Source organism: Aquarana catesbeiana, linkage group LG01, assembly GCF_042186555.1.
Source record: "Aquarana catesbeiana isolate 2022-GZ linkage group LG01, ASM4218655v1, whole genome shotgun sequence".
NCBI classification, from domain to species: domain Eukaryota; kingdom Metazoa; phylum Chordata; class Amphibia; order Anura; family Ranidae; genus Aquarana; species Aquarana catesbeiana.
Window position 1 is genome coordinate 351076102 of NC_133324.1, and position 24874 is coordinate 351100975.

The 24874-nt window shown below is 43.4% G+C and overlaps 2 protein-coding genes across 2 annotated transcripts in view; one reads left to right on the forward strand and one right to left on the reverse strand.

Moving 5' to 3' along the window:
• LOC141145776 (myosin-6) overlaps positions 1-2441 on the forward strand; it is a 39369-nt gene extending 36928 nt beyond the window's left edge. Inside the window, exons 34-39 of the mRNA XM_073632655.1 lie at positions 206-409; positions 902-1027; positions 1108-1383; positions 1605-1700; positions 2038-2172; positions 2320-2441. Coding sequence (XP_073488756.1) covers positions 206-409; positions 902-1027; positions 1108-1383; positions 1605-1700; positions 2038-2172; positions 2320-2343 — 861 coding nt within the window. The 3' untranslated portion in view covers positions 2344-2441. The remainder of the gene's footprint in view (positions 1-205; positions 410-901; positions 1028-1107; positions 1384-1604; positions 1701-2037; positions 2173-2319) is intronic.
• Positions 2442-23930: 21489 nt separating this feature from the next.
• The window catches only part of CMTM5 (CKLF like MARVEL transmembrane domain containing 5), a 51172-nt gene continuing 50228 nt past the window's right edge, over positions 23931-24874 (reverse strand). Inside the window, exon 5 of the mRNA XM_073632660.1 lies at positions 23931-24414. Coding sequence (XP_073488761.1) covers positions 24398-24414 — 17 coding nt within the window. The 3' untranslated portion in view covers positions 23931-24397. The remainder of the gene's footprint in view (positions 24415-24874) is intronic.

Genomic DNA, 24874 nt, shown 5'->3' on the forward strand with positions numbered 1-24874 from the left:
AAAATTCAGTCATGATCATACTATTTATGCATTGACTATTAAAATAATAATAGTAATAAGTCTCAGGATGCTAAAAATTTTAAACTACAAATTCTAGTTTTATGGAGACCAAAGCCCCACCCTAATAAATCTGTGACTTGCACTGAACTACAACCAACTGCCAGAGGTACAGGTGAAAGTAACTCTTTTGTTTTGTCACTTACAGGACACTCAAATTCAACTGGATGACACACTAAGAGCTAATGATGATCTTAAAGAAAATATTGCAATTGTAGAGAGGAGAAACATGCTGCTCCAGGCTGAACTGGAGGAACTGCGGTCTCTAGTGGAGCAGACTGAGAGGGGACGGAAGCTTGCAGAGCAAGAACTGATAGAGACCAGTGAGAGAGTACAGCTCCTTCATTCACAGGTCAGAAAGGAACCAGGTTTTCTCAATCAATGCCTATCATATAAGCCAAAACACATGTAACACATGTAACACATGTAGCACACCACTCAGGCAAATCAGTGAAGCAATTGACAGCTGTGGGTGCTCCCCTCGGCTCGCCACCATGGATGCAATATAGGAAAAACAAGGAATGGTGGCACACCACAGACGTAGTCAAAATTCTTTGACGATATTAATTGATCATCCAGCCAGACATATACACAAGATACGTTGACACGTTTCACTCGAGCTTACTCCTAACTTGTTAGGAGTAAGCTCGAGTGACTTGAGTGAAACTTGTCAACGTATCTTGTGTATGTCTGGCTGGATGATCAATTAGTATCTTCAAAGAATTTTCACTATGTCTGTAGTGTGCCACCATTCCTTGTTTTTTCTATATCATATACGTCACTTAGACTCTCTCATAATATTGATATTCATACAGATTGTAACACTTATTATTTTCCTGAACAGAACACCAGTTTGATCAATCAGAAGAAGAAGATGGAATCTGACTTGTCTCAGCTGCAGACAGAGGTGGAGGAAGCAGTGCAGGAGTGCCGTAATGCAGAGGAAAAAGCTAAGAAAGCAATCACTGATGTATGTAAATTTTGAAAACAAAAAACTCTATTACATCCCATTATTTTCTCTTTAACTGTTTAAAAATGTCTATAACTTAGGCTGCTATGATGGCAGAAGAGCTAAAGAAAGAGCAGGACACAAGTTCCCACCTTGAGAGGATGAAGAAGAATATGGAGCAAACAATCAAAGATCTCCAGCAACGTCTGGACGAGGCTGAGCAGATTGCAATGAAAGGTGGTAAGAAGCAGGTGCAGAAGCTGGAGGCTCGAGTTCGGGAACTGGACAATGAGCTGGAAGCTGAGCAGAAACGCAACGCTGAGTCTGTGAAGGGCGTGAGGAAGTATGAAAGGAGGATTAAAGAGCTTACATACCAGGTATGACAGGTCAAACATAAATATTAAAATGTAATTTACATTTCTATATTATTTTGCATGGTAGGGGAACAATACAATAATTAAGGTTGTGGTGAACTCAGGCTGAGCTCCTTGTTTTTGGGATTGTGCTAGAAGTAAGGATGTGTAAATACCTTATGTTGTAAGAATGCAATGCTCACAGCCAAGGAGCAATTCTCACAATCACTTTCCATTTTCTACAGACAGAAGAGGACAGGAAGAACTTAGCTCGTCTTCAGGACCTGGTTGATAAGTTACAGCTTAAAGTGAAAGCTTACAAGAGACAGGCAGAAGAGGCTGTAAGTGTCTATAACAGTCTCTCTCAACTCCAGTCCTCAAGGTGCCCTAACAGGTCATGTTTTCAGACTTTCCCTCGGATGAAACGGCTGTGGTTATTACTAAGGCAGTGAAACTGATCAAATCACCTATGCGAAATAATGGAAATCCTGAAAACATGACCTGCTGGGGCATCTTGAGGACTGGAGTTGAGAAACACTGGTCTATAATATATATATATATATATATATATATATATATATATATATATATATATATTGTAATTTCTCCACTCACATTATTTTTTTGCCTGCTTTCTTCATGCATCTTCTACTCTCTTATGTTTTTTTTTTTTTTTAGGAGGAACAAGCTAATACAAATCTAGCCAAATTTCGTAAAGTACAGCATGAGCTGGATGAGGCCGAAGAACGAGCAGACATTGCTGAGTCCCAGGTCAACAAGCTACGAACCAAGACTAGAGATGTTGGTGGCAAGGTGAGTATAACATTTATCTTGACCTGGTAAAATATTTCTCCTTCATGACATGTTCCTATAGATCATTGCTGTTGTTTCTGTTTACTAGCAAATACACTATATGCTCCTATGCTTTGATACCTCAACACTGGTGTTTTATTTCAACAGCAAAAGCTCCATGATGAAGAGTAGAAAGGCTCTGCTCCAAGAAGTTCTAAAGATTCTATTGAAACTGTACATATTGTGTAAAACAAACTTAAATAAAGATTGTCTGCATAATGCAACCTCAATTTTTTTTCGCCTCCTATTTTTTCAGTGCTGTAGTTTGTGTGTTTGTACACTAATGCCCTTACTATAAAAAATAATTTGAAAACAGAAAGCCCTTGCTGTCCCATGTCTGTCAAAGCCAAAAGGTAGCAAAGGGGTTCAGGAAATTCCCCTACTTGTAAAAAAAAAAATATATAATTTGCATGAATACTTCATTCCTGATAAAGCGGTTGCGGTTTTGTGGGTAAAACAATGTTATCTGGTACTTGCTTTTAACTGATCTCTATCCACTCTAATAAACGTATGTGAATATTTCTGATGATATATTGAGGGGATTTACTAAAACTGGTGCACACAGAATCTGGTGCAGCTGTACATAGTAACAGCTTCTAGGTTTTAAAGCGGGAGTCCGGCGACCAATCTGTCGCTTATGCTGTTACAAATTCAAAAATAATTACATTTAGTTCGCAGATAAGAAAACTCGTGGTAATTAAGACCACCTCTGAGTTGGCTTACAGAAGGACAAAATGTCTTGGGAAGCTGTGGTCATATTTGGACAATGATGTCAACCAGCATCCCTGCCCATTGGTTTACTTTCAGCTGTTGGCTGAGGACTATATTGTTTAATGGGGCCAGGGATGAGTCTTTGGTTGCTAAGTTGCTGTCGGCTGCTCAGCTGATGGTGTCCTAGCTAGCAAGGAGCTGATCATGAACTGAGAACAGTATGGACACTCTGACCTCTGTGCCACTCCTCTCCATGCCACAGATTTATGTACCTGTCTGTATTCTATATGAAATCCAGGGAAAAATTTAACACAGAGATAATATTTTCATATAAAAAGAGAAAGCCTGTTTTGTATTACCAAAATGTTTATTTGCAGATATCACACATGCCTATATGCTTTGTTCCCTGTTTCTTGTTGTGTATCCCCTGTGTGGGTGATCAGTAGGGATGGGCCGAACAGACCCCTGTACGGTTTGCACCAGAACTTTTGAATACCGCGAAAGTTCGGACCCGAATAACGAACCCCATTAAAGTCAATGGGACCCGAACGTCAAAAATCAAAAGTACCCATTTTAAAGGCTTATATACATGTAAATGTGCATACAATGGTTATCTGGGTCCGGGTCCTGCCCTGGGGGACATGTATCAATAAAAAAAAAGTTTGTGAAAAACGTCATTTTTAAATGAGAAGTGATTTTGAAAGTGAAAGCATAAAAATGAAAATTCCTTCCTGGGGGGTCCCCTTAGTCTACCTGTAAAGTGGCAGATCTGTACCATGTCTAGAATCTGCTGCAGCAATAACTGAATTTATAAAGCCAAAACAAATGACATTTTCCCTACAAGTTGCCTTTATTTTGCTCAGCAACAGCTGGGGAGTCAGTGTGTATGATGAGGCCACAATGTAGTGCACTGGGAACAAGATTAGAGATTTTTTGGATACATTCTGGTGTCACTTTGACTTTGAATAGAAGTAACAGGTGCAGAAAAATTGGTCTTTGGGTGTCGGTGGCGCCTTCCCACCGTAACCCTATAGAGGTGCTCTTGATGAAGGCAAAAAATTGCAATGATATGCACCTGTCAAACAGGTGCTGAAAAATTGGTCTTTGGGTGTTGTGCCCATGAAACCTATACCAAAAACATTCTTCCAGATGAAATGATTGAACACCCTCAAAGCTATGCAGCCTTGAAGTCCTGCAGAGATTCCACATCCCAAAAAGATTTAATCAGTGACATCGGCATCAAAGGGCTTCATAGCTGGTAATCCAGGACTGATTCATTTTTATAAAGGTCAAACGGTCCATGGAGACTGTGGACAGACGCATTCTATGATCAGTAATGAAACCTACTGCCGCACTGAATGCCTGTTCTGAAAGCACGCTGGATGCAGGGCAGCCCAACAACTCAATAGCATTGAGGTGTCTGGATAAAGTGGGCCTTGAGAGGAAAGGAAATCCTTCTCTTCCTCCTGCTGCTCTGCCTCCAGTGCCCCGTCCATAATGCCACACAGAGTCTGCTCCAGCAGGAACACAACAGGGATTGTGTCACTGATGCATGCACTGTCACGGCTCATCATCCTTGTGGCCTCCTCAAATGGTGACAATACAGTGCATGCATCCTTAATGATCAGCCATTGGCATGAGGAAAAAAATCTGAGGCGGCCTGAGCTTGTCGTTGTGCCGTATTCGCATAGGTACTCATTGACGGCCCTCTGCTGCATGTATAGCTGCTGCAGCATTGACAAAGTCGAGTTCCACCTAGTGGGCAAGTCACAAATCAGGCAGTTTATGGGCAGGTGGATTTCCCACTGAATTTCAGCCAACCGAGCACTGGCTGTGTATGACAGCCTGAAATGGCTACAGACTCTTCTGGCTAGCTTTAGCACATCTTGCAACCCTGGGTATGTATTTAAGAAATGCTGCACCACCAAATTGAGGACATGTGCCAGGCATGGCACATGTGTGAACTTTCCATGCCTAAGGGCGGACAGGAGGTTTGAGTCATTATCGCACACCACCATTCCAGGCTCCAGCTGGCGTGGTGTGAACCACCTCTGGGCCTGTCCCTGCAGAGCTGCAAGAATCTCTGCTCCGGTGTGGTTCCTGTCCCCTAAACACACCAGCTGAAGCACTGCATGGCACCTTTTAGCCTGACTCTGGGAATAGCCCTTGGAACGCTTAGGGGGTACCTGATGTTCATAGGACAATTCTGAAGAGGAGGGCATGAAGGTGGCAGAGGAGGAGGAGGAGGGGGTAGAGCTCACAGGTCTGGCATCACCACCAGCTGTATGGAGACGTGGGGGCACAAGCTGCAGCACCAAGTCCTGTCCTGCATCCTTTCGAGTTGCAAGCAGCGTTACCCAGTGTGCTGTGAACAAAATATATCGTCCCTGCCCATGCTTTCTGGACCACATGTCAGCAGTAAGGTGGATTTTACGGCTGACTGCCTTGCCCAATGATGCCAGAACATTCCCTTCCACGTGATGGTAGAGAGATGGAACGGCCTTACGTAAAAAGTAGTAGCGACTGGAACCTGCCATTGTGGTACAGCACATTGTGCGAATTCACGGAGGAGGCAGAATCCACCAGGCTGAAAAGCAAAAGTTGGAGAGCCAACAGCTTTGACAAGCTTGCATTTAGACGCTGGGCATGTGGGTGGCAGGGACTGTATTTTTTTTCGCTGCAGCAGATGGGGCAGAGAAATTTGCCAGCTACAGTCTACAGCTGGGGGTGTGCTGCTGGCAGATGTGCTGCTAGGACCTGGGACACCCTGTGCTATACCATCATCCCTGTCACTGGAGGCTGCTGAGAGGTAATGACTTGGTACAGCAGGGGCAGACTGAAGTGGGTAAGGAGGAGGAGGGACAGATTTGTGCCCCTTTTGTGTGGCTTTTAGGTGCTCTTGCCAACGGGCTGAGTGGTTGGACGTTAAATGCCTTGTTAAGCATGTGGTACCCAAATGGCTGGTGTTTTTGCCACATTTGATGTGCCTGAGACGCAGTTTGCAGATAGCAACAGTGCGATCTGCTGCAGATGTGCTGAAAAAGGCCCAGACAGCTGAGCTTTCGGGAGTGGGCCGGGAGATAGCTGCAGAATGTGATGGAATAGGGTGGCTGCTCTCTACTCTTTCTTGATGTCGGCCTCCTTGCGGTTGTGATCCCTCACCTTCTGTTTCCCCCTCTGCTCTATCTGGTACCCAAGTCGCATCAGTGACATCATCATCATCATCATCTCCATCTCTCCCATCATCATCATTGGAGACAATTGGCAATACGCTGTGGCTGGGGGAACATGAATGCCAATTTGTCTACCAGTGTTCTCCCCTCTCTCTAAGCTCATGTTCCTGTCATCCCCAACCTCAGAACCAATATCTGAATCCAGTAATGGCTGGGCATCATCAAGGAGGAAGTGGCTGACGCTGTGGTCAAATAACTCAGCTGACTCCTCCATGGCTGATGTTGGGGCTATGGCAGGAATAGATGTGGACAAGGAGGCAGGTTTATCCATTCTGGCAACTGCAGGGGACTGCACACTTGTCTCTGCTTGCGTGACAGAGGATGAGGATGATGAGGAAGGTTTAGTAAGCCAGTCCACCACCTCCTCTGCATGTTGTGGCTGGATAGCACGGGCAAACTCACTAAACAGAGAAAATGATGCCCTGCCTTAGGACTGACCACCACATCCACCTATGCCTGTGGACACATTTGTTGCTGGCCAGTGGCAAGGGAACGTCTGCCTCTCCTTGTTGTCCTCCCAGACATTATTGGGAGGGAGGGGGCGGTGCTTATAAGCAACTGTAGAGAAAAAGGGAAAATCTGTATGTAGATGCACTTTAATCAATGTAAAGTGGTGTTTGGTGCACTTTAATTTGAGTACTCACACTACACACTCCACAGATACACTATAATATACTACAATATAATGCGCCAAACGTACAGTGACGCACAGAACTATATGGCATTAAACTTGCAGTAACGCACACAGAAGTAAATGGCGTTAAACTTGCAGTAATGCACAAAACTATATGGTGTTAAACTGGCAGTAACGCACACAGAACTATATGGTGTTAAACTGGCAGTAACACACACAGAACTATATGGCATTAAACTGACAGTAACGCACACAAAACTATATGGCGTTAAACTGGCAGTAACGCACACAGAAGTAAATGGTGTTAAACTTGCAGTAACGCACAAAACTATATGGCATTAAACTGGCAGTAACGCACAAAAAACTGTATGGCGTTAAACTGGCAGTAACGCACAAAAAAACTATATGACGTTAAACTGGCAGTAACGCACTGGCAGTAACGCACAAAACTATATGGTGTTAAACTGGCAGTAACACACACAGAAGTAAATGGCGTTAAACTGGCAGTAACGCACTGGCAGTAACGCACAAAAAACTATATGGCGTTAAACTGGCAGTAACGCACACAAAAGTAAAAGGCGTTAAACTTGCAGTAACGCACAAAACTATATGGTGTTTAACTGGCAGTAACACACACAGAAGTAAATGGCGTTAAGCTTGCAGTAACGCACACAGAACTATATAGCATTAAACTGGCAGTAACACACACAAAACTATATAGCGTTAACCTGGCAGTAACGCACACAGAACTATATGGCATTAAACTGCCAGTAACGCAGTAACGCATGTTGTGGCTGGATAGCACGGGCAAACTCACTAAACAGAGAAAATGATGCCCTGCCTTAGGACTGACCACCACGTCCACCTATGCCTGTGGACACATTTGTTGCTGGCCAGTGGCAAGGGAACGTCTGCCTCTCCTTGTTGTCCTCCCAGACATTATTGGGAGGAAGGGTGCGGTGCTTATAAGCAAATGTAGAGAAAAAGGGAAAATCTGTACGTTGTTGCACTTTAATCAATGTAAAGTGGTGTTTGGTGCACTTTAATTTGAGTACTCACACTACACAGACACACTTCACAGATACACTATAATATACTACAATATAATGCGCCAAACGTACAGTGACGCACAGAACTATATGGCATTAAACTTGCAGTAACGCACACAGAAGTAAATGGCATTAAACTGACAGTAACGCACACAAAACTATATGACGTTAAACTGGCAGTAACGCACACAGAAGTAAATGGTGTTAAACTTGCAGTAACGCACAAAACTATATGGCATTAAACTGGCAGTAATGCACAAAAAACTATATGGCGTTGAACTGGCAGTAACACACTGGCAGTAACGCACAAAAAACTATATGGCGTTAAACTGTCAGTAACGCACACAGAAGTAAATGGAGTTAAACTGTCAGTAACGCACAAAAAACTGTATGGCGTTAAACTGGCAGTAACGCACAAAAAACTATATGGCGTTAAACTGGCAGTAACACACTGGCAGTAACGCACAAAAAACTATATGGCGTTAAACTGGCAGGAACACACACAGAAGTAAATGGCATTAAACTTGCAGTAACGCATAAAACGATATGGCGTTAAACTGGTAGTAATGCACACAGAACTATATAGCGTTAAACTGGCAGTAACGCACACAGAACTATATAGCATTAAACTGGCAGTAATGCACACAAAACTTTATAGCGTTAAACTTGCAGTAACGCACACAGAAGTAAATGGCATTAAACTGACAGTAACGCACACAAAACTATATCACGTTAAACTGGCAGTAACGCACACAGAAGTAAATGTTGTTAAACTTGCAGTAACCCACAAAACTATATGGCATTAAACTGGCAGTAACGCACAAAAAACTGTATGGCGTTAAACTGGCAGTAACGCACAAAAAACTATATGGCGTTAAACTGGCAGTAACACACTGGCAGTAACGCACAAAAAACTATATGGCGTTAAACTGGCAGTAACGCACACAGAAGTAAATGGAGTTAAACTTGCAGTAACGCACAAAACTATATGGCATTAAACTGTCAGTAATGCACAAAAAACTATATGGCGTTAAACTGGCAGTAACACACTGGCAGTAACGCACAAAAAACTATATGGCGTTAAACTGGCAGTAACGCACACAGAAGTAAATGGAGTTAAACTGGCAATAACGCACAAAAAACTGTATGGCGTTAAACTGGCAGTTAGGCACAAAAAACTATATGGCGTTAAACTGGCAGTAACACACTGGCAGTAACGCACAAAAAACTATATGGCGTTAAACTGGCAGTAACGCACACAGAAGTAAATGGAGTTAAACTGGCAGTAACGCACAAAAAACTGTATGGCATTAAACTTGCAGTAACACGTAAAACGATATGGCGTTAAACTGGTAGTAACGCACACAGAACTATATAGCGTTAAACTGGCAGTAACGCACACAGAACTATATGGCGTTAAACTGCCAGTAACGCAGTAACGCATGTTGTGGCTGGATAGCACGGGCAAACTCACTAAACAGAGAAAATGATGCCCTGCCTTAGGACTGACCACCACGTCCACCTATGCCTGTGGACACATTTGTTGCTGGCCAGTGGCAAGGGAATGTCTGCCTCTCCTTGTTGTCCTCCCAAACATTATTGGGAGGAAGGGGGCGGTGCTTATAAGCAAATGTAGAGAAAAAGGGAAAATCTGTACATTGTTGCACTTTAATCAATGTAAAGTGGTGTTTGGTGCACTTTAATTTGAGTACTCACACTACACAGACACACTTCACAGATACACTATAATATACTACAATATAATGCGCCAAATGTACAGTGACGCACAGAACTATATGGCATTAAACTTGCAGTAACGCACACAGAAGTAAATGGCATTAAACTGACAGTAACGCACACAAAACTATATGACGTTAAACTGACAGTAACGCACACAGAAGTAAATGGTGTTAAACTTGCAGTAACGCACAAAACTATATGGCATACAACTGGCAGTAACGCACAAAAAACTGTATGGCGTTAAACTGGCAGTAACGCACAAAAAACTATATGGCGTTAAACTGGCAGTAACACACTGGCAGTAACGCACAAAAAACTATATGGCGTTAAACTGGCAGTATCGCACACAGAAGTAAATGCAGTTAAACTTGCAGTAACGCACAAAACTATATGGCGTTAAACTGGCAGTAACGCACACAGAAGTAAATGTTGTTAAACTTGCAGTAACGCACAAAACTATATGGCATTAAACTGGCAGTAACGCACACAAAACTATATGGCGTTAAACTGGCAGTAAAGCACACAGAAGTAAATGTTGTTAAACTTGCAGTAACGCACAAAACTATATGGCATTAAACTGGCAGTAACGCACAAAAAACTGTATGGCGTTAAACTGGCAGTAACGCACAAAAAACTATATGGCGTTAAACTGGCAGTAACACACTGGCAGTAACGCACAAAAAACTATATGGCGTTAAACTGGCAGTAACGCACACAGAAGTAAATGGAGTTAAACTTGCAGTAACGCACAAAACTATATGGCATTAAACTGGCAGTAATGCACAAAAAACTATATGGCGTTAAACTGGCAGTAACACACACAGAAGTAAATGGCATTGATCTTGCAGTAATGCATAAAACGATATGGCGTTAAACTGGTAGTAACGCACACAGAACTATATGGCATTAAACTGGCAGTAACGCACACAGAACTATATAGCATTAAACTGGCACTAACGCACACAAAACTATATAGCGTTAAACTGTCAGTAACGCACACAGAACTATATGGCGTTAAACTGCCAGTAACGCACACAAAACTATATGATGTTAAACTAGCAGTAACACACAAAACTATATGGCGTTAAAGTGGCAGTAACGCACAAAAAACTATTTGGCGTTAAACTGGCAGTAATGCACACAGAAGTAAATGGTGTTAAACTTGCAGTACCGCACACAACTATATGGCGTTAAACTGGCAGTAACGCACACGGAACTATATGGCGTTAAACTGGCAGTAACGCACAAAGAAGTAAATGGCATTAAACAGGCAGTAGCGCACACAGAAGTAAATGGCGTTAAACTGGCAGTAATGCAATCAAATAGACGATGTGCAACCGTCACTACACTGACGCTATCTGAACTGTCCCTACTCTAGCTATACACTAATGTCAAGATTACTGACACGATCGCACCACACTACACTGGAACTATCTGAGCTGTCCCTACTCTAGCTGCACACTATGCAAAGCTGAATGATGGTCCTCCTCACGACACTTACACTATCCCTAGACTGATACTAAACTAATTTTCTACACTGACAATTGAAGCAAAATATCACAATTTAGCACACAAACTAATTAATAGCACTGAACAGAACCCTGTTCTATCTCTCTCCATGCCAAAATCACACTGAAAATGGCTGCCATTGAAAGGATACTTTTATACTGTGGGGTGGGAATGAGCCATAATTGGATAAAGTCATGATGATAGTGTCCAATCATGACTCTGACAGTGCTCTGTGCCCAGATTGGCTGAAGCTTTCACTGTTTCAGCCAATCACGGCTTGCAATGCACTGTTCAGCGCTGCAATGCATTGTGGTCGGTTTGGGGGGGCGAACAACCGGTCGAACGACCCGTTTGTTCGGCTGTTCACCGAACGTCCGAACAACGAAAGTTAGGTCTGAACTTATGCTGGGCCGAACCTTTCGCTCATCCCTAATGATCAGGTTTACTATTGTACCAGAAAAAGGGAAAGTCCAACTGCACATGGTATTTTCTAAATTACTTAAAATATATGTGCACTGTCACTGAAGAAAACTGTAATAAATTAAAGAAATATTATGTTGATCCCATAATTGTATTTATGTATGTGAAAGATAAACCTTTATTACCTTTATTTGTTCTTCTTTTCACCACTCACGACTGCAGAGCCTTGTATTTGTTCCTTATTAAGCATAGCAGGGGGTGTGTCAACTTTACGTACATTGCGCTTCACAAGTGTGCCCCTCCTCCTTCACTGGCAATAAACCTAACCGCATTGGGTGGGGGGCGTGTCTGGTAAACTGAATATAGAGATACATGAACACTTATGCCCTGTACACACGGGCAGACTTTTCGGCAACAAAGGTCCGACAGGCTTTCCGACGGACTTTTGATGGACTTCCGATGGACTTTCTAACGAACGGACTTGCCTACACACGATCACACCAGAGTCTGACGGATTCGTACGTGATGACGTACGACGGGACTAAAATAAGGAAGTTGATAGCCAGGAGCCAATAGCTGCCCTAGCGTCGGTTTTCGTCCGTCGGACTAGCATGCAGACGAGCGGATTTTTCGACCAGACTCGAGTCCGTCGGACAAATTTAAAACATGTTCCAAATCTAAAGTCCGTCAGATTTTCGACCGAAAAAGTCTGCTGCAGGTCCGATGGAGCCCACACACGGTCGGATTGTCCACCGGATTCGGTCCGTCGGACCAGTTCGGTCGAAAAGTCCGCTCGTGTGTACGCGGCATGAGATGCAAACTGACCATATCAGCATTGATCTGCTTCCTAACTTGTTCATCTTGGAAACCACAGCAGGGGGACTAGCAGGATCACCAGATATTGGTGTGCAAAGAGACAAAAACTAACACAGGATACATTTTGACAAATCCACTTAGAAAATCGGGAATACAAAAATTTAGGGGTAGCAAACAAGTATATTTATAAATAACATGTAGCATAGTTGCCAACAGTCCTGATTTTCCCGGGACAATCCCGATTTTGGGACCCTCGTCCCGATCGGAGGCTGTCCCGAATCGGGATTTTGCCCAGGGAAATTGGGAATGTTTGCTTTTTAATTTTTGGAGAAGCTGGCTTCAGCAAAATGGCCGCCGGCGCCACCGCAGGATCGTTCCCCCTTGTGTTCAGTGGAAAGAGGAAGGGGGCTCGATCCGTGCAGCCAATGAATCGGCTTCTCCTCTCACAATACTGAAGCAGGGGTTAGCTGCACGGATCGGCCCCTGCCCTCTCCACTGAACACCCGGCGCCGGCCGCTCCTGGAGTTCTTTCTGCTCTTGACAAATGAACATGTGCTGAGGGGCATTATGGGTGGGGAGGTTCTGCACTGGCACTGATGGAGGGGGTGGTCTGCACTGAGGGAGGCCTGCACTAATAGGGGGGCTGCACTAATAGAGGGGGGTCTGCACTGAGGGGGTTCTGCACTAATAGAGGGGGGGTCTGCACTGAGGGGGGTCTGCACTAATAGAGGGGGGTCTGCACTGAGGGGGGTCTGCACTAATAGAGGGGGGTCTGCATTGAGGGGGGTCTGCACTAATAGAGGATCTGCACTGATAGAGGGGGTCTGCACTGAGGGGGGTCTGCACTAATAGAAAGGGGGTCTGCACTGAGGGGGTTCTGCACTAATAGAGGGGGTCTGCACTGAGGAGGGTCTGCACTAATAGGGGGGTCTGCACTGAGGTGGTCTGCACTGATAGAGGGGGGTCTGCACTAAGGGGGGTCTGCACTGCTAGAGGGGGGTCTGCACTGATAGAGGGGGGATCTGCACTGAGGGGGGTCTACACTGATAGAGGGGGGTCTGAACTGCTAGAGGGGGGTCTGCACTGATAGAGGGGGTCTGCACTGATAGAGGGGGGATCTGCACTGAGGGGGGTCTGCACTGGTAGAGGGGGGTTTGCACTGAGGGGGGTCTGCACTGATAGAGGGGGGTCTGCACTGATAGAGGGGGGTCTGTACTGAGGGGGCCTGCACTGATAGAGGGGGGTCTGCACTGATAGAGGGGGGTCTGTACTGAGGGGGCCTGCACTGATAGAGGGGGGTCTGCACTGATGGAGGGGGGTCTGCACTGAGGGGGGTCTGCACTGAGGTGATCTGCACTCATGAAGGTGGGTCTGCACTGAGGGGGTCTGCACTGAGGGGGTCTGCACTGATGGAGGGGGGTCTGCACTGAGGGGGTCTATACTGATAGATGGGGGGACCACACTGAGCGGGGTCTGTATTGAGGGAGAGGAGTCTGTACTGAGGGGATCTATACTGATGAGGGGGGTCTACACTGAGGGGGTCTAAACTGATGGAGGGGGTCTGTACTTAGTGGGGGGGTCTGTACTGAGGGAGTAGGATCTATACTGCTGGAGGGGCGGTCTGTACTTAGTGGGGGGGTCTTTACTGAGGGAGGGGGTCTGTACTGAAGGGGGACCATAGTTGGTGGAGGGGGGGTGACACCACCTGGTGACACCAGCTGTAGTGACACCACTGGCTGTTGTCTCTGCAGCAATTTAACTTTAATATACAGGAGGAGGGGGTAATTATATACAGGAAGGGGGGTTAGCTATATAAAGGAGGAGGGGGTTTAGCTATATACAGGAGGAGGGGGGTTAACTATATACAGGAGGGAGGGGTTAGATATATACAGGAGGAGGGGGGTTAGCTATATACAGGAGAAAGGGGGTTAACTATATACAGGAGGAGGGGGGTTGGCTATATACAGGAGGAGGGGGGTTAACTATATACAGGAGGGGGAGGGTTAACTATATACAGGAGGGGGAGGGTTAACTATATACAGGAGAGGGGTTAACTATATACAGGAGGGGGGTTAACTATATACCGGAGAGGGGAGGGTTAACTATATACAGGAGGGGGGTTAACTATTTACAGGAGGGGGTTAACTATTTACAGGAGGGGGGTTAACTATGTACAGGAGGGGTTACTATGTACAGTGGGGGGAACTATGTACAGGGGGATACTATGTACAGGGGGGGTAACTATGTACAGGGGGGTAACTAGGGGGAGAGGGGAAACTATGTACAGGGGGAGGGGGTAACTATGTACAGGGGGGGTAACTATGGTTCTGCCTGGGACACTGATTTAAGGACTGAGGCTGGGAACACTGGTGTAAAGACTGACTCTGCTGGGGGCAACTGATGCAAGAAGGGACTCTGCTGGTGGCAGGCAATGTGGCTAGTGACACGCTCAGGGATCCCACTGATTCGGCATTATGGTGAGTTGAATGATTTCATTTTATATTACAATGTAATAATAAAAATAATGCACTTCAATCATCCTGACACCATAACAATCATGGTGCCTGGATGATTGAAGCGCTAACACCAGGTGTTTGGAGTACCTTTATCTGCTGATTGTTAAACTTTCTAGAATAAACATATTTCTATTGTTGTGTAGGATCTGGGCCTGCTGTCCCTCCATTCCTCTCTCCCCCGTTCCCTCTCCATCCCTCATTCATCTCAGACTCTAACCACAACCCCTTTGAGCCACGCCCATTTAAGCCACGCCCACGATTTCACGTAAACCACGCCCATTCTTCATCACGGCGCGCCTCATTTTTCTTTTTTATTGCTATGCCACGCCTACAAATGCATGCCCCCGCCCCCTAATTATTATACGGCTCCGTCTACAGACAAAAAAGTGTCACACAAATTTTTTTTGCAATGTTGGCAACTATGCTGTAGTGAGAATAAAATATGGCTTAATATATAAGGCTGACCTCCTTCTGAAAATGATGAAGGTTTAAATATTTTCTTAGTCCAGCAAGCTGCCTCTGACAGGTGAAATCAGGACTCCTCCTAATCACAATGCATATTCTGGATCAGTGATTTCCAAATTAATGAAGTGTTTGAATCAGTTTGACAACTAGGCAACTAGCATTTTCAAAAGAAGAATCCAGCATTTCCATTTTACATACTTTCCCAGTATAGGCGTTCTTTAAAGCTTTTATAACCACTACATTAACATGATATGAAGAGTATAGTATGCAAAATAGTGTTAAATATTGCTAAATCTTTATATGTGGATTCTGATTATCCAGATAAATACAAAAAAGGTTAGAGATTTATGAGTAAGAATAAGGAAAGCCTTCATATCTCTGATATAATTGCTTTACACCATAGTTCTTTGATATAAAGGCAGATCGCACAATTTTATTAATTTGCCTAATCCCAGTTTTTATAAATCATTAATCTATCTTCTATTTCTCTACGCACTGTTGCCTTTACTTTAATACTTGTCTACATATTTATTTCTCTTTTACATTTTCTTGCGGCTTGTACATTATTGGATACCGTTGCTTTAAGTTAGTGCTGCACTCAGCCTTTTGATCTGCAAAACACCCTGCAATATGTGTACACAGCGGGTAAAATAAGTATTGAACACGTCAACATTTTTCTAGGTAAATATATTTCTAAAGGTGCTATTGACATGAAATTTTCACCACATGTCGGTAACAACTCATGCAATGCATACATACAAAGAAACAAAATCAAATACGTTCAGAAATGAAGTTATGTGTAATAAAATGGAATGACACAGGGAAAAAGTATTGAACACGCTAACTGAAATATATTTAATACTTCGTACAAAATCCTTTGTTGGTAATGACAGCTTATTAAAGACGCCTCCTGTATGGAGAAACTTGTCACATGCATTGTTCAGGTGTGATTTTGGCTCATTGTTCCACACAGTCTTTAAATCTTGAATGTTCCTTGGGCCTCTTCTATGAGCTCTAATCTTTAGTTCTTTCCATGGATTTTCTATTGGATTCAAGTCAGGTGATTGGCTGGGCCATTCTAGCAGCTTTATTTTCTTTCTTTGAAACCAATTGAGAGTTTCCTTGGCTTTGTGTTTGGGATCATTGTCTTGCTGAAATGTCCACCCTTGTTTCTTCTTCATAATCCTGTTAGATGGTAGCAGATCTTTAACAAGAATGTCTTGGTACATTTTTCCATTCATCCTATTCAATGATATGAAGTTTGCCAGTACTATATGCTGAAAAACAGCTCCACAAACTTCCAAACTTCACTTTTGGTATTGGGGTGTTTTTGGGGTGATGTGCAGTGCCATTTGACCTCCAAACATGGTGTGTATTATGGCATCCAAAGAGTCTCATCTGACCGGGCTATATTCTCCCAGTATTTCACAGGCTTGTCTAAATGTTGTGCAGCAAACTTTAAACGAGCTTCAACATGCTTTTTCTTCAGCAATGGAGTCTTGCGTGGTGAGCGTGCATACAGGCCATGGCGGTTGAGTGCATTACTTATTGTTTTCTGTGAAACAATTGTACCTGCTAATTCCAGGTCTTTCTGAAGCTCTCCACAAGTGGTCCTTGGCTCTTGGACAACTCTTCTGATAATTCTTTTCACTCCTTGGTCAGAAAAAGCCGGTTTATGGTGAAATGGTGTTCTTTCCACTTCTGGATTATGGCCCCAACAGTGCTCACTGGAACATTCAGAAGTTTAGAAATCCTTCTGTAACCAATAAAATCAGTATGTTTTGCAACAATAAGGTCGCAAGGGTCTTGAGAGAACTCTTTGCTTTTACCCATCATAAGAGGTTTCTTGTGTGACACCTTGGTAATGAGACACCTTTTTATAGGCCATCAGTTTAGACTGAACCAGCTGATTAATTTGCACTGACAAGGGGCAGGATTGCTTTCTAATTACTGACAGATTTAAGCTTGTGTCTTGGTTTTCCATGCTTTTTTGTACCCCCCTTTCTTCATGTGTTCAATGCTTTTTCCCTGTGCCATTCAATTGTTGATTTGGTTTCTTAGTATGTATGGATTGCATGTGTTGTTACAGATAGAGGTCGACCACTATATCACCCGATATTTGGCCTTTTTTAAGAAATCGGCTTCGGCCGAATATTATGCAAATGCGACCGATTAACACTGACCACACCGTGCCCTGTCGGCCCACAAGTGTTCCTCCTCCCTTCCCCACACTCCATTGGCAGAGCGGCGCTTGACGCTTGCCAGAGCCGCTGAGTGTGTGAAACTGACATATTTAACTGAATGCAGAGAGAGAGAGGAGCTGTCAAAATTCAGCATTGATGTTGGGGGTGGGCGGGACCTGGGGAGGGCGGGACCCAGCAGCTATCAAACACAAGCCAATGGGATGGGATCTTGGTGGGCCACTATGTGTATGTGGCCTGTCCCTTTCTTAAGCAGCCCAATCATTGGCTGGTGTTTGATAGCTGCTGGGTCCCACCCACCCCAGGTCCTGCCCACCCCCGACATCAATGCTGAATTTTGACAGCTCCTCTCTCTGCATTCAGTTACATATGTCAGTTTCACACATTCAGCGGCTCTGTCAAGCACCCACCCTGGGTACCGGCCACCCCCGACATCACCGCTGAATTATATATTGACTATATTGGCTCAGTGTGAAACCTGCCAGTGCCAATCAGTGCCACTTGCCAGTGCATCTGTCAGTGCCAATCAGTGCCAACCAGTGCCAATCTGTGCCACCTGCCAGAGCCAATCAGTGCCAACTGCCAGTGCCAACCAGTGCCACCTGCCAGTGCACACCAGTGCCAACCAGTGCCACCTACCAGTGCCAATCAGTGCCAACTGTCACTGCCAATCAGTGCCAACCAGTGCCACCTGCCAGTGCCAATCAGTGGCAACTGCCAGTGCCAACCAATGCCACCTGCCAGTGCCAACCAGTGCCACTTGCCAGTGCTTGTCAGTGCCAACCAGTGCCATCTGCCAGTGCCAATCTGTGCCACCTGCCAGTGCCAATCTGTGCCAACCAGTGCCACCCGCCAATCAGTGCCAACTGCCAATCAGTGCCAACCAGTGCCACCTGCCAGTGCCAATCAGTGCCACCTGCCTATGCCTATCAGTGCCACCTGCCAAAAAAAGAAAAAATCGGCATCATATATATCGGCCATCGGCCGCCCCAATTTCTAAATATCGGCATCGGCCAGAGAAAAACACATATAGGTCGACCTCTAGTTATCGACATGTGGTGAACATTTCATGTCAATAGCACCTTTAGAAATATATTTACCTAGAAAAATGGTGATGTGTTCAATACTTATTTTACCCGCTGTATGTATGAACACATAGTTTGTGCTTAGCAGGGTGAGTACTTCATGCAAATTGCATGTGCCTGGCAGTGTATCTCTGTAACACTGCTGATTTTCTGTAATTGTCTATACACATCCTGTGTAGAAAATTGCTTGCTTACTAAAGCTGTGCAAACGGCAAAGGTGATATGCAATGATTCATAGCCAATAGCAAGCAATCAGATTTCTATTTACTAAGGCTACATCAGTGGAAGATAAGTGCTGATTTTTTGCTATGGGCGCTGCATTTTGATTGTTGTTGAATATATTTGTGTACATTGTGTCCCTAATGTATCTGCAGTTTGCTGTAAATTGATTGCCATGACTTATTTATAAGTATATATTCTGTTTTGACCAGAACTGCTTGTATCTACTCATTAGTCCTGGGAAGGAAAAGGAAGACACTAGAGTACATACATCTTTGCAGTCAATTCACGGCAAACTACAAGATACAAAAGTAGAAATAAAAGAATTGTTCCACTCCAGGCCCACACTGTCACCAATGTTAAGAGCAGTATATAGCTGTCATAGCCATAATCATAAGAAGCTCCTTGCTGAGTGAAACGCTTCAGAATGTTTGCACCTCAGATGGACTGTTCTGTCTTGGATTGAGGAATAAATGAGGCAGTTAATACAGTGAATGGTTCCTTTTTCCTCTTTGGAGCTTGAGGATACAAAAGAAAATGACTTTTGGCCTACTAGTCCCCCTTACAGTAGACAGACAAATTGGCTGCCCAAATGTCCCAAAGCTTCGCTCTTTCCTAGAGTAGGGTCCCACAGAGTCTCTGCAGCTGCTGCTTCATACTCACTTCTGCCTATTAGCCATGGTGAAGAACTGGAGCTGTCTGAGGTTATGTGCTCAGGGAAGGCCAGTCAATGGCAGATTTTTGTTCAAACAGATCCGGTCTTTTGTCATAGTTAGTAGACAGAAATTTGATGAGAAAGGTAAGCATTTGTGGGAGTCAGACTAAAATTTGGTTAACAAGGAATATTCATGGACCACCAGTCTATTTTTCACTTTAGGCCCCCTTAAGATCAGGTGTAAGAAAAAAAGTTCTCACAGAATATTAAAAAGATCTAAATAATCTAAACCATTAATTTGATGTACACAATACTGCTACTAAATCTGTAACACACTCAGTACTGCCAAATAGTATCTTCAGGAAACATCAAAGACTCATCACATTATGCTATAGGGCAGTCATTCAGGAAAATTCATTGCTTTCATTAATAATACATTGGAAGCTTTATATATGGATAATTTATAAAAATGAATACACAATTTGTGAACCATTCATTTTTCTTCATTCTTCTATCATGAAGAAAGGTAGTAAGCAATGGTGTTAAAACTGCATATGGCACAAGAGAGGTACAGTGCCTTGAAAAAGTATTCATACCCCTTGCCATTGTCCACATTTTGTCATGTTACAGCCAAAAATGTAAATGTATTTTATTGGGATTTTATGTGATAGACCAACACAAATGGCACATAATTGTGAAGTGGAAGGAAAATGATAAATGGTTTTTAATTTTTTTTACAAATAAATATCTGAAAAGTGTGGCGTGCATTTGTATTCAGCCCCCCAGTCAATACTTTGTAGAACCACCTTTCGCTGCAATTACAGCTGCAAGTCTTTTTGGGGATGTCTCTACCAGCTTTGCACATCTAGAGAGTGAGATTTTTGCTCATTCTTTATTGCAAAATACCTCAAACTCTGTCAGATTGGATGGAGAGCGTCTGTGAACAGCAATTTTCAAGTCTTGCCACAGATTCTCAATTGGATTTAGGTCTGGACTTTGACTGGGCCATTCTAACACATGAATATGCTTTGATCTAAACTATTTCATTGTATTTCTGGCTGTATGTTTAGAGTCCTTGTCCTGCTGGGAGGTGAACTTCCGCCCCAGTCTCAAGTCTGTTGCAGACTCTAAGGTTTTCTTCTTAAGCTGCGTACACACGAGCGGAATGTCCGACGGAAGCTTTTCATCGTCTATTCCGATTGTGTGTGTGCCTCATCTGACTTTTTTTTTTCGAAAATTCTGACGGACCTAGAAATAGAACATAGAATATTTCCGACGGAACCAATTTCTATCGAGAAAACCACTTGTCTGTATGCTGTTCCGACGGACCAAAAACGACGCTTGCTCTGAAGCAAGTACGAGACGAAAGCTTTTGCCTACTGGCTATTGAACTTCCTTTTTCTAGTCCCTATGTACGTGCTGTACGTCACTGTGTTCTGGACGGTCGGACTTTGGTCGGACTTTGGTTTGACCATGTGTTCCGTCGGAGAAACTATCAGAGTTTATTCCAACGGCAAAACCGGTCATGTGTACGCGGCATAAGATTTCCCTGTATTTGGCTCCATCCATCTTCCCATCAACTCTCACCAGCTTCCCTGTCCCTGTTGAAGAAAAGCATCCCCACAACATGATGCTGCCACCACCGTGTTTCATGGTGGGGATGGGGTGTTCAGGGTGGTCTGCAGTGTTAGTTTTCCACCACAACTTTTTTTTAGGCCAAAAAGTTCAATTTTGGCCTCATCTGACCAGAGCACCTTCTTCCACATGTTTGCTGTATCTCCCACGTGGCTTCTCGCAAACTGCAAACAGGACTTCTTATGGCTTTCTTTCAACAATGGCTTTCTTCTTGCTTTCTTCCATGAAGGCCAGATTTGTGGAGTGCACGTCTAATAGTTGTCCTGTGGACAGATTCTCCCACCTGAGCTTTGGATCTATGGAGCTCCTCCAGAGTTACCATGGGCATCTTGGCTGCTTCTCTGATTAATGCTCTCCTTGCCCGGTCTGTCAGTTTAGATGGACGTCCGTATCTTGGTAGGTTTGCAGTTGTGCCATACTCTTTCCATTTTCGGATGATGGATTGAACAGTGCTCCATGAGAGGTTCAAAGCTTGGTGTATTTTTTATGACCTAACACTGCTTTCAACTTCTCCACAACTTTATCCCTGACCTGTCTGGTGTGTTCCTTGGCCTTCATGATGCTGTTTGTTCGCTAAAGTTCTCTAACAAACCTCTGAGGACCTCTCAGAACAGCTGTATTTTTACTGAGATTAAATCACACACAGGTGGACTCTATTAACTAATTGGGGGACTTCTGAAGGCAATTGGTTCCACTAGATTAAGTGCCACTTTGTGTTGTCTATCACGTAAAATCCCAATAAAATACATATACGTTTTTGGTTGTAAAATGACAAAATGTGTACAATTTCAAGGGGTATGAATACTTTTTCAAGGCAATGTACACTGGAAATTAGACCAGTGGCCAGTCTTGGCACAAAATAAGGCTCTACTGGCATCCAGTGAGATTCTCTGATACAAAAAGAACCTGTCCTCAGCCATGACAGTTAAATGTCAGCAGTCAGCCAGATCTAGAGGGAGCTTGCGTCAGCAAAAAGGTATTTCAGGGCTCTAATTGTAACTGTTTCTAGAAGCAGCCAACATAAGTGGTTGACTTAAAGCGGAGCTCCACCCAAAAGGGAAAGCGCCGCTTGTTCACCCCTCCACTGCCACATTTGGCACGTTTTTTGGGGGGGGGTGACGGATACCTGGATTTGACAGGTACCCACCCTGACTTCCAAGTAAGATCGCCGCTGCGATCTCCGAGAATGTCTGGCATGCGCATTAGGAAACCGGCTGTGAAGCCTGAAGGCTTCACTGCCAATTTCCCTTAGTGAAGATGCCGGCGCCTGCACCCGAAGCAGACTGAAGAATCGGCTTGGGAGGCTGACATTGCTGGATCCCTGAACAAGTAAGTGTCCTTATATTAAAAGTCAGCAGCTACAGTATTTGCAGCTGCTGACTTATATTTTTTTTTGCCCAGACTTAAGCTCCTCTAAAGTATTTGTAAATTCTAAATCTATTTTTCAGTAGGTTTATCACCATCACTCACTGTATACTGTTTATTTAGGTAAATCATTTTTTTTAAATATGTTGCAGGGTTTCCTACCTGGAGATGCCGCCAGTAATCGCATTTCCTGTGTCCAGGTGACAATGTCACTGCTTTTCAACTAGCAGCAGTAGTATCAGCCTGTCCTGTGATCACCTTCAGTTGGCCATTGGGCTACCTATCTGATAGAACTGATAGGCAGCCCAATGGTCAAATGAGGAAGCACAGCTGGCAGGCTGACAGACCAGCTGCTAATTGAAAAGCAGCGGAAAAGCCTCGTCAGTCTGCAACAAAAGGCTTGTTACTGGCAGGATCCCCATATAAGAAACTATGTAACACATTTACAGGCCTGCCATGCAAAATTCGTGTTTACACAGATGTTCTATTTCTTTTAGGTATGGCTTTTCTGCATGCATTCCCAGGAAATGTTCCCTAAAAATCTATCTATTTGTACTTTGTCCTTTATTGAAGTCATATCTACATATCTATGAAGCATCACAAGAACTACCTGCCTCATATGGTGCTAAGCATAAAAAAAAATAAAACAGTAGGTGTGCCTTCACATACAAGCCTGGCAGAGAAAACAGGGGGATTACCCAGAAGCCCTCTGTCCTTCAGCAGTCTTATTAAAAACTTTGCATTGTTCTCTTTTAATGTATATTAAGCCATTTCTACGGACCTCAACAGCAGGCTTTGATTTTACCACCAGTTTACGCATATATCATACTTGAAATGAAAAGCAAGGCACTTGTTTATTCTATCCACACAAGATAAAATAGGTTCATGATCTGAGGAAAGTAAAAAAGTGAATTAAAATGATGAAATGCATTCATTGTTTAGCTCAGTGATTGCTAAATGTGAGTTAAATTGGCAGTAATCATACAGAAATCAAGAAAATGCCATTTTTAGGGATAGAGAAACTAGAGCAGGGTGCTGGCCTGGTTTAATTCTCTTGGCCCTCCACTGAAACCACAAGTAAGCATTAAGTACCCAGACTAAATGTAAAATAAGAGAAGGCACTTGGCAGCTAGATCTGATCCTCTCAAAAGCGTTCCTAATTATAGTGTACTGAGCTCAATGCCTTAGCAGTGGTGGGGTGTTGCCTGTAATGTCTGGGCCAAGGTGGAGATAGAACCATCTTCTCATTACAATGAGCAGTATGGACACTGCTGGACCACTTGCCTTAATCACATGGGTGCTTGATGGTCTTCTGCATGCAGTGCTGACGTGAAGTTAAAAAAATAATGACAATTTCAGTGCAGGTTGGGCTGTAAATGGAAATGCTTGCTAACTAAAAGCACAACATTATGACAAACAATTTGTGAAAGGATGTGTTACTCTTTCCAGAAATAAAAGATTACATATTTGGATTGACAAGTATCCTTTATTAGCTAGTATATTCCTTATTTTCATGAAGATCAAGTAGTTTTAATTACCTATTTCACTCAATCCGAATCTACTGTGTTTTTTGCTCACTCACCTGTCCTTAAATACTGTACATACTTCATTTTCTGCATATTTGGCAAGGTTACATATTTGAAATAAAACCTACTACAGCACCAGAGTCTTACATATAGAAGAATCACATGTTTTAATAGGTACACATTTATATAACCTTAACATTGTATATCTCTTTGTAACAAATTGCTTTAGTTGTTTTGGCTCATCACAGGAGTGTAAAACATATATACTGGGAATCTAGAATAAGTTTGACATGTGACATGTAACATGTGACAAGGTTTAAATTCATCATGTTTGAAAAATGAATAACACAAAATTAAAATGCCCAGGTCATATCCCAGAGTCTGATATTAGTCTTGGTGCATGGTCCTCACGCATCAGCAGCACCTACAACACAAAAAATATATATAGGATAAGCGATATCCAACAGACAATACAGAATGCAGTAACAATTTTCAGGTCTATTTTAAGAGACAATATAGTGTATTATCTGTGAACACAATTTCAGTTATAATTGCTTTACCTAAGTGTAAATCAGTCATGCACCCAGGCAATTCACATTGAGGTTATGCTCCACGGAATCTACTTGTCAAAATAATCAATAGATCTAGGGATACAGATTTTGAATTCTTCTATAAAAGTCAAGCTGGTGCCACCCCTTTCCGATTCCTTTGCCTTCTTATTGGTTCTTTAGTGTGATGGGCAGCTGAGGCAGATGGGTCACTTACAAAATAGTAGACTCCACTGGTAGGAGGAGGGGTAAGTCAAAGCTTGAATTTTACAAGAAATTTGGAGTTTTACTTATAGCTTCATCTGTGGAACTACTGGTTTTTGCATGTGATTTTTA